At 40.4% G+C, this 11,191-nt stretch overlaps 1 protein-coding gene across 2 annotated transcripts in view; it reads right to left on the minus strand.

Moving 5' to 3' along the window:
- LOC140469212 (probable voltage-dependent N-type calcium channel subunit alpha-1B) overlaps nucleotides 1–2,458 on the minus strand; it is a 624,066-nt gene extending 621,608 nt beyond the window's left edge. For both annotated transcript variants that reach the window (XM_072565528.1, XM_072565527.1), the window contains exons 1-2: nucleotides 1,781–2,458; nucleotides 251–356 (exon numbers count right to left, since the gene is read on the minus strand). In XM_072565528.1, the coding sequence (XP_072421629.1) occupies nucleotides 251–356; nucleotides 1,781–2,046 (372 nt within the window). In that variant the 5' untranslated portion in view covers nucleotides 2,047–2,458. The remainder of the gene's footprint in view (nucleotides 1–250; nucleotides 357–1,780) is intronic.
- Nucleotides 2,459–11,191: the final 8,733 nt, after the last annotated feature.

An 11,191-nucleotide genomic window follows, 5' to 3' on the forward strand; every position in this document is an offset into this window, starting at 1 on the left:
ATTGTTCTTACTCTGACAGAAATAGAGAGACAAACAACAGTATGGACCAGTTTGACAAAATGGTTTGGTTCTGTGCTGAAAGTCATATGCGATTCTAGATAAGTTTTTGAAATTATGGAGGAATCAAAAGTAAAAGCGAAGTTTATGTAAATGATCCAACCTCTAGGTTTCTTCTCTTCGAGTAGGAAGTACTTTGTGCAACTCAACTGACGCTGTCTCCTGAAAAAATTAACCAGCATCCAGTACTCACCAGTCTCTCGGACATGGGCGTTTTATCTCCATCGGGAAGGTGCTGTTCCAAAGCTAAAACGATGCAGTTTGCAATAATGGTCGCTAATATCATGTATTCAAATGGAGTAAGTGATGTTAAGGAAATTAACTTTCATAACCGTACTGATGTTGAATTTGTCTTGTAAAAATACACTGTTTAACTTATTAAAATACGTGGCTTTAACATGTAACTGTTCGGTACCTTCCACTAATTCTGACACTGAGCATACAGAAACCATCAGAAATTAACTCCAAAAGAATCCCAATAAATCTACCGCTGTTATCCCCTTTCTCCACACTGATCACGTGAGGTTGAATTGAGGAAATAGTAGAGCTGTGAAGAGATTACAAACTTGGCCAACATAGGTGTTCCCTCTGTAAACATGTCTCTTCAAAGGGCCAAATGGAGTCGGAGGGGTGGGGGTTGGGGGGGAGGGAGCATTGGTTGACTCGAAGTTTGGGGTCAATTCAGGTAAAAGTGCCTCTTGGGAGACAAGCCATGTCGAAGAACATATGCGCCTTCACCATGATAGGAAACAACTTATTCCTGTTAAATTTCGTTTTCTATAAAACATTACCCAGTGTTAGTGCAAACCTTAACCAGGGGAAATCGATAAAATCTGGCCATTGTAGTAAGTGTTTAACAGGAGATCTTTCACTCATTCTCTCTATCTCTGTCACTCTCTCTCTCTCTCTCTGTCACACACACACACAATAATTGGTCTGCGTTCACCCTATGGAACAAATGCCTCCCTCGCCGCTCTCACAATATGGGTTTTGTTTTGCCACCTGCAGCCGGGTCTGCCTGGAAGCGTGGGCGCAGCTTCAGCACCTTGGACAGCACCACTGCGGAGTGAACAGCGCCTCCGCTCGAGCACCATTTTACAGCGGATGTCACCGGCAGGAATCAGGCAACTTTTTTCTCAACAGAATCCCTCCCGCCCCCTTTACAACCCAGCCAGGGTAACAGAGGGAGAATTTCTCTCCAAATTCGCTGTCTCTCTCAGAAAACGTCTTGAAGAACATGTTGCACCCCTTTGGGGTCCCTATTACACAAGTTAACAAAAGGGGGGTGAGCGAAGCTGATTGTTGCAAATGTTCGAAGGGATTGGTGGGATATTTGCAGACAGCTGGAAATGCAGTCTTGCCTTGGCGAAATATTTGCCAGCTGTCGTTCGGATTGAACGGGGTCCAATCTATTGATAAGGAGTGGGTTCAATGTCTGAAATCGCTTTGGGCTTCAGCACGTTGGGGAAAATGAATGTGTATCTGTCAGATAACCCCGTGAGTCAGACACAATGTGGCTGAGGACGAGATTTGCTGCTCTCACACAGAATCAGTGGGGACTGGGATTACATGTGAATGAGAAAAAATAGCCTCCTTGGAGACACGCGCGCACACACACAGAACAGTGGGATTAACCTTCTCCAATAACCAGTGTTCCTCAGCATCCCCCCCCCCCCAACCTGGATGTGTCGGTTCATATGTTAAATACAAGATAAAAGGATATGGCCACTCGATTATTCTTTTGGCGTATTTCCGTATGATATTGTCCTCACTGAATATAAAAAGTGATCTGTTGACTGTGAAACAGTTCTGGCGGACGGGGATGGGGTTGTAAAGAGCCATAGTCCGAGCTCTTTGGGCCATGGACTTGGAGCCGTACATCCCTCTCTGGGCGGCCTGAGGTCCCCCTTGACGGCTCGCCCCTCTCCCCCCGCCGCCAGGACCTCCGCCTCCATACCGAGCTGACACATCGTCTCCGAAGCGAGCCATTCTGGAAAAGTAAACCACACGTTAAAATCCCACCTCAGATTAAACACGGGAGGAAGACGCATCACCAACGCACGGGTCTCCTCTTCCTGGGGTCGCGGGCTGTGTACATCGAGATGGGGAGGAGGTGGGTGGGGAGGTCAGGGGGTTGGTGGTAAGGAGACGAGATGGCGCTCTCTCGGCAAATTTTAAAAATCTTCTGGCGAATTTAGACGGGGCCAAGGGAAATACTCGGTCTCATTCCCATAAGTTCCACAGAGGATTCAGCAAACATCCAGTGCAACAATTGAGCAATCCGACATCGCCCCTTCCACACGTCTGTCTGTCTGTCTGTCTCTCTCTCTCTCTCTCCTTCTCTCACTCTCTCTCAGGTGGATATTGGAGAACACGGGCCGCCACGAACACACAAGCAACTGTCAATTTCCAGATGCTGAAAGTGACAAGATTTGCCAATTTCAAGTCCCTTATAGAAACCTACCCATGTGATTCCTGGCAGCCAATCAGCAAGAACACTCCACCCTTTTATTCATTTCCAAATCATTCCCACTAGTGGGATGGGTTGCATCATTTCTTTTGCTACCTCTTGTAAAGGGAGTAGGGTGGGGGTGAGGGTAGGGGGGGAGAGAGAGGGAGGCTGGAGTCAAGAGTAGTTCCCTGGCACGTTCTGCCAGTGCTGGAGCGGGCACTCCAGGCAGTTAGCTTGCTGGTGGGTGCGATGCCTGAGAAAGAGAAGCTGGCAACCAACAAGGAACAAAGCAAGCCCGACAAAGACAGGCGTGTCCAGCGTGCACCCGCAGCGTGCACTTTCTCACACACACACGCACAGAAGGGAACGGCAACACCTTCACGCTGCTCGCCCGACCTGCTACATGAAACTTTTCACACAATCTCTGTCATTCCAACTTAACTCGCCCGAGTGAGACCCGCCCTCGCCCCCCGACCCAACCTCCAAAGGCCGAGGTGGTTTCTCAGCACCTCTTTCTCTCTCTAATAAAGCAGGCAAATTATTGCCCCTTCCAATTATCTTCTTCCCAGTCTTAACCATTCGACTGATCCCAGAATGGTCCTGTAATTAACCTCAACCCGAGCTCCTCCAATTTTTAAATCAACAGGTTTCCAATAAACAGATTATCTGCTAAAGGCGAGCTCTTTTTTTCTCTCTCTCTCTCTCTGTGTGTTTTGCAGCCGAGGTAACAAACTGAGAAGCATCCAGAGAGAGAGACGCCCATGTAACTTCGACGTGGACTGGATGGAGCTGTTTGTGGGTAAATCATCCCGGGTGAAATCGAAACTGCACCAAACCTCTTTGATGCCAGTAAATTCAGATTTTTTTTCTTTCATCTAAAATCTCGAATTACTATGTAAATATAGATCAAAGGTTTCAAATGTAATGGTTTGATTATAAACCATTTAAAACAAGGCAATAAATAAAAGTGGGGAGCTGTCTTTTGAGGCAGTGGTATTATCCAAGTTCCATCGCAAGATGTAAGAAAAAAGGAGAAAGTGAGGACTGCAGATGCTGGAGATCAGAGCTGAAAAATGTGTTGCTGGAAAAGCGCAGCAGGTCAGGCAGCATCCAAACAGCAGGAGAGTTAGAGAGGGACTCACTGAAATTCTTGTAGAGGGAGGAGGAGAGCTTCTTCAAGGAAGGCATCCTTGTAAGAGGATTCGCAGTAGGTTAAGTTCAACTAGGAGAAAGTGAGGACTGCAGATGCTGGAGACCAGAGCTGAAGAAGGGCTTATGCCCGAAACATCGATTCTCCTGTTCCTTAGATGCTGCCTGACCTGCTGCACTTTTCCAGCAACACATTTTTCAGCCCATCTCAGGATGTGTTGGCCATAGACATGTGTCTTATTATGTCCAAAAACAGGTTGGTTATAAAAAAAAGGTTGCAGATGCCTAGTTCATCTCCATGTGGACTGGACTCATCACAGTGAAATATTTTGGTTGAAACTGTGGCAGACTCCAGACCTCCAACTTAAATCAAATTTTTTTGGAGGTTTGAGACCGAGTTGGCTTCGATTCTGACTCTTACAGCACTGGGAAGAATGTCCAGGAGGCCAAACTTGGCACTGCTGGTTTTGGACTGGGGTGGACAAAGTTAAAAATCACACAACACCAGGTTATAATGTTATGGTCTTATTCTCCATAACCACCTAATGAAGGAACGATGCTTCGAAAGCTAGTGCTTCCAAATAAACCTGTTGGACTATAACCTGGTATTGTATGATTTTTAACTGGAGGCTAGAGGCAGCCAGGAGACTGGGCAGAAAATGGTGAGAGCTAGATAAGAATCAGCCATTTCATAGCCTGTTGAACTACAACCAAAATATAATATCGTCCTTGCACAAGACAAAAGTAAATCACAGCTTAGTCATCAAATGGAACTAAAGCAATAATGACACATTACAAAAGTTCAAATTCCCACAATTGAATCATGCTTTGATGTCTCCATATCAAGTTAAACATAAAAGCATTCAAATCAAACTCAGTGACTCAAACCAGCACCAGATTTCATATTAACCCAGGACACCCTGTGAATTTCCAAGTACAGTTAAACTCCATTGGAGATGTGACAGTATAAACCAGGGCTTAGATTCTGTCTCGTGCACACAAAACCATATAACCTTGAGGGTTCTTCGCTTAAGTCTGAGTTTGCACAAGGGTACAAGAAAACTCAAGTTGCATGCAGGCCACCTTACATGAGTGGGCCTCACCAAACCTCTCAGGATTTAGAAACTGCTAGAAGCAAGTAACCTTCCCCTGAAATATAAAAGAAACCACCTGAAGAGTAAAGTTCTGCAAAAGCAAACACCCACTTCAGCAGTATCAGGAGCAGGAATAGGCCACCTAATCCTAATAGTGTATTCCCCTACAGACCAGATCATGGCTGATCAGCAGCTCAACTCCATTTATCCATCTTTCCCCATTATCCATGGCAAAGTCAAATCTTACAGTCTCAATATTTAAAGATCCAATAGTCCTGGCAGTCTTTAGGGTAGGAGCATGGAGAATGAAGAATGAAGGGAATAGTGAATGATGAAGGGGCATTTGAGAATGCGTGGATAAGAGGATGGGGAGGGGGATGGTTAGGGGAGAGGATGCTGAACATGGACTGAGTACAAAGTGAAGGAGGACAAACGGATGGGAAGGCGAGAGGATGAAGGTGGTGAAGTAGAAGGCAATAATAGTAGAGTGTATGGGAGCAGAGGGTGAGGGGAGAGCAAATCTTTGGGGGAAGTAGAGGGTGAGGATTGAGGATGGGATGAGTAAAAGGGAAAGGGGAGGAGGTGGATGAGGGGAGGAAAGGGTGAGGAGGGAATAGAGGATGAGAATGGATGATAAAAGGGGCAGTGGAGGTGAGGCTAGAAGACGTACATTTGGGAACAGTAGAGTGAAAGAGAGGGAAGGGAGTATCACCATATCACTCCTTCTCTAAAGGATTTCCTTATTTCTGTCTGAATTGCCAAGCTCTTCTGAAGACTCCCATTATTCTTGATCCTCTTGCCAGAAGAAATTGCTGCATCAACATGACAAAATCCTTTAACATTTCCATAGTCTCAATTAGTCACATTCAATTTTCTAAATGGAAGGAATTACAGGCCAAGTTTGTGAGCAATCTCTATGATTTGTCACCCAACTGGTCTATTGGCTGTATAGGACTGTGCATGACCGTGTGCCACTATTAATGTATTCCCATTCCGAAACATTTTGTACATCCACTGGGAAGCAGCTCCGATTGAACAAGTCCCTTATCTTCCAATCATAAAATATCTGTAAAATATCCAGAACATCCAAACTTTTGATTTTCTTCACTCGGAATAAATCCTATATAATACAGTTCAATCTTTATTTTTTAAATGAGATTTGAGCATTCCAGCATTTGGTGTCTATTCCTGATTATCATAGAATTGAGTGTTATGCTCAACTACTTCACAGGGCTGTTAAAAGTCAACCTCTTTCCTCTAGAAATATCGAATCTAGTAGGCTATTTGGCCTTTTAAGCCCTTTTTTGTCATTCCATATGATTATGACGGATCCTCTATCTCAATGCAATATTCCTGCTTTCTCTCCATATCATTTAAGCCTTTAGGAGGTAAATGTTTTTCAATCTTTTTCTTGATCATACTCAGAGCAGGCCTCCACAATCTTTTGTGATAACAATCACGCCAGGTTGATCACTGTTTAAATGAAAAATGTTTCCTTATCTCTGTCCTAAATGACCTGGTCCAAATCTTGCAATTGTGGTATCCAATTCTAGACTCCCCAACCAGGAAAACATACTTCTTGCATTCAGTCACAAAGCATTAGCCTGGGACTCTGGATCACTGGTCTGGTGACATACCACCATACTGCCATTTCCCCTAGGTTAGATCTTAGAGACCATTAAAGCATTGTACTGAATTCATCACAAAGATGAAACACAATTAATATATTACTGCTCAGAAGTGCCACTTCCCATAATTCAGTGATCATGGATCTGATGCCAATTCATCGCAGCACACTAGCCAATTCTAATAAGCAACAAGTATGCATTTTTCCTGTCAATTTAGGAAATGTTTGGAGAACCAAAGACAGTAGAATTCCATCAGTTAAATAGGGCTTATCCTGAATACTATATCTATGAGAATGCTTTTCTTTAACTCATTATACTTAAATATAGATGGTTAGGTTTATATTTTGCAATACCATAAAAACAATTCTTATTCTCCCTAATGATAACACTAAAATATAAATTTCTCACAGCAAATATTTCACTGTTTATTTCGTAAAATATACTTTCATAATCCAAATAACAATTTAATTCTGATGACTAGATGATTAATTATGATTGTTAATTTTCACATGGAAATGTCATGACTAATATCAACATCTCAAAATTGTCTGTGAGCTAAAAATATTTATAAGCTTATATGTAAACACCTTTTAGCTTCTGAACGCTTCAATTTTAAGATAACTATAGCTCAGCTTTATTCTTTGAACAAGATTAGAGTTAGTTATTGCACAATTGCTGCAAGTTACTCAAGTGAACAAAGTTTTTTTTTAAATTCATTGATAATGGCTAATGCTGATGAGGCAAGCATTTATGGTCCATCCCTAACTGCCTCTTGTCTGGCTTGCTCAGGACATTTCAGGGAGCAATAATGGATCAACCATTTTGTAGGATTTCCTGTATCCATTTACCAAAAAGTATAAAGTATCATAACTGTACACTCGTAATAGAAAGGAATGTACAGCAAACTTTGTTTTAACCAGCACTCTTGATAAACTTACACATGTTCTATACCTTAAATAACGCAAACTTTACTGTATTATTTTGTCCAATTACTTTAGTTTTTAATTTAGTGACCTCAATGCAAATATACTTGTTGTTCAATCAAATAGCCACACGCAAAATCAACACTTAATTCAATTTCAGTTCAATTTCTCCTCAAATACAGCAAACTACCACAGTGTCCAAATGGTCAATTAAGCGTGCAAGTATGAAGGCTCTCTGCCAGTAAGTTCTATTTAAGGTAAAATTACAATATTGCTGAAACTAAAGCATAACAGTGAGGTACATAATCCCACGTTACATTTCTATTACCTAGTGTGTGTTTTTTACATCGATTATGTGGATCTCTTGATTATCAGGAATATTTGACCAATTGGCACACTCCTGGTCCCATAGGTGAGTCTGGCAGCAAGGATCCCTTTTCTTTAGTTGGTTAAGAAGGTAGACAGTTACTTTCCCTGTTCACATATGTACACAGGTTCCTGTTCACCCACATAGTGGATACAAAGTAATTTTGCATTAATAGCCATACATTAAAATGCAAAATCCATAAATTATTGATGGGGGTAAACAGTTTACTACAAGTCACTAAATACTTCTCCACAGTGGGAATCCCATGAAAGTTCTGCCCTTTAACTGACCACCTCAATGTTTTGCCATTATGCTATTAAATTAGGATGTTTGAAGGGAAAGTAATTCAATTGCAATGATGAAATAAGATGATATAGTTGTGTGAAAAAGGAGTGAGCTATTTGTAGTTAATTGATCAAAAGTGCATTTGAGAAAAAAATAAATATGATTAATTCATAGCATTAAATTAAAACCAAGATGATTCATTTATATTAATTATTAAAACAGAATAACATGCAAAAATTATAGTCTTATACATTTCACGTGCTTACTTTGGGAATGAGGGAAATTATGACAAATATTTACTGAATAATTGAACACAAATAGTATTAGTAACTGTAAGCTAAAGCTATGATAGGAACTATGCTATGTCTCTATCCATTAATGAGTTTGAGATCTTATTTTGAAAACATCATAAAGTATTGCAGCTGTACTTTCCCAAACAGGGCACAGCTTCATGATTTCACTAACAAATATGACCCTCTCATTAATGATATGGGAAAAAAATGGTCTTCTGTTGCTCCTTTTATCCATGTCACAACTGTAATGTTTTAACTTCAATAACTGTGTTCTTTAGCATTCTTTAATTTCTGAATTTTAGAGATAATTCCAAGCAATTTTACCTACAGCATTGAATCAGTGCTGTTTCTGCTTTGATGGACTGCACTCAGGAATAGTGAAAGACGGCTGTACTGACTGAAGAAATCTGACTGGAAAGGAACATCCTTTATTGGTGAAGAAAATAAAGCCACTTCTCATGATGTACATAAGCTACTCCCAGACCGTGATAAACAGTTCTGCAGAGCCATTCATGTGTCTGTTTTTTTATTGTTCTTTTTTTTCACTTTTTTATGTATCTGAATGTCCTCTTACACAATTGGTTTTGCTCACTACCATTTTTTTTTAATTTTAACTATTAATTTGGAAATGCTTTTTTACACCCGAAAGTATGATCACACACACTGGATGGTTTCCCTACCAGCAAATCACCGTGACTTTTTGTTTATAAATATTAGCCACTGTCAATACTGGGTCTGCTTTCTTTTTAAATCGACCCGCTCAGAAATTTTATGACACATTTCTAGAGCAGATAGGATTTGAACCCAAGTCTTCAGGCTCAGAGGAAGGGACACTACTACTGCACTAGAAGAGCACCTGGGTCTGATTTATAAAGGGCTCAGGTGATGAGTTCCAGCTAGTAACATTGCCTGTTACTGAGAGAACTCATACTCATTTAGTTCCTTGAGGAAATCAACCAAAGATTCCCCGTTGGCCTTGTAGAAGTTGTCATAGGAGGGATAGTTGTCCTTCATTACCTTCTATCAAACAGAGATTAAAAATCATTTATGTAATTTTTTCATATATTTTCATTCTAGGACATGTTACGGAAAACATGTTGCTGATCTCCAGCATCTGCAGTCCTCACTTTCTCCATGTTACTGAAAAGGCCAGCATTTATTGCCCTTCCCAATTGCCCTATGCTTTACACAACTGAGTGGCATGCTAGGCCACTTTAGAGGTAGCTAAAAGTCAATTTCATTGATGGTCAGAGAAGGCTCACTGGATTAATTCCAGAGATAAAAGGCTTGTTTTTTGACAACAGAATCAGTAGTTTTCACCTCTACTCAATAGTATTTAGAAGGATGAGAGGAGATCTAATTGAGGTGTATAAAACGCAAAAAAGATTGACAAAGTGGACAGATGTAGCAGATGTTTCCCTTTGTGGGGCAATTTAGAATGAAATTGTTTTAGATTAAAGGATGACAGATTTAAATCAAATATGAGGAGAAATTATTTCTCTCAAAGGTTCGTGCATCTGTAGAATTCATTTTCTCAGAGTGCTGTGAATTCCGGGTCGGTAAATTTAAGGAGGAAATTGACGGATTTTTAAAAAGCAATGGGTTGAAGGATTATGAGAAGCAGCAGGAAAGAGGAGTTAAGACCAAGATGAGTCAGCTATGATCATATTGAATGGCAAAACAGGCTTGAGGAAGGCCTGAATTACCTCTCCACTCCTAGATCTTATGCTCTTATGTGTGTGGCTGGAGTCACATTGAAGCCAAATCAGATAAGAATGTGAAACAGTTCAAAACTTCTGAATCATTAGATACATGAAATATTGAATTACAGACTGATTTGGTTTATATAATTGTGAAAAAAGACAATACTTGGGTGGAGTGATCTTTTTGAGTTTCTAAAACAGAAGGTAATGAAAACAAATATTGCTTTATGCCAAACAAATCATGTAGAGCTACATAAGTAAATTGAAATTAAGATGTGGTCTTGTCAATGGCGGAAATAAATATGGTTGATGAACTTTCCAAATTTGAGAAATTATTCGGCAATGTCTCCCCACGTGATAATTAATGGAATTAAGGAAACTTTTCAAAGTGGCTTATTGCATTAGTTTAATGACAGGCACCTAGGGCAACAGGCCTCAACACTGGAACGTCTGCTACTGTATACACAGATTATTCAAGCTTACAAAGGAAGCAAGTGTGATTTTGTTTTTGGAAAACTTTATATAACAAGAGTCAAATTTTGATTAATAAGCTTTATAGAGTCTGAACATTGGGAAGGATGAATAGGTAAAGAGACAGAGGAGTGTTATCCATAAAAAAACACTGAAAAGAATTGCCAGGCAGAACACCGGCATTCCCCATTACAGATCCCTAAAGTGTAGGTTCAAGAAAATGCAATATTGATAACTATAAATATACTTAAACTTTGCATCCATTAGATAATCAAATAATAAACTTTTAGTTAATTATTCATTTGTTTCACTGGCATATTCAAACAAATACTTTGAGAAATAATTACAAATGCGCAGCTTCTACTGAACACTACAAGCTTTTGAAAACCGAGGATCACCCTTATATGAATCTGAAGAACTCTACAGATAAACAGTTCCATTAGACAAACCTCAGGGCACTATCAAATATGCAATTGCTGGGTTGGCACTGTAGCACAACTTAGAATGGCATCACAACAAGAGAACATTTGGCCAGCTGCCAAAATATGTACATTGGAAACATGTGGGAAAAGACAGTTAAAAACATTACTAAAAACACACACAAATGTAAACTTGTTATTTTGATCAAAACAGATGGCTGGTAATTGATGAGCCATGATTAAAAAAAAGACCTGAGGTGCACACCACATTATTTTGTTCTCCAATTGTGGATCATTGTCTCTTTTCTCCCTTATGGTTGGGTCCCTGGCTACAGTAGATACAGTTCTGT

This window comes from Chiloscyllium punctatum, chromosome 49 (genome assembly GCF_047496795.1).
Source record: "Chiloscyllium punctatum isolate Juve2018m chromosome 49, sChiPun1.3, whole genome shotgun sequence".
Taxonomy (NCBI): Eukaryota; Metazoa; Chordata; class Chondrichthyes; order Orectolobiformes; family Hemiscylliidae; genus Chiloscyllium; species Chiloscyllium punctatum.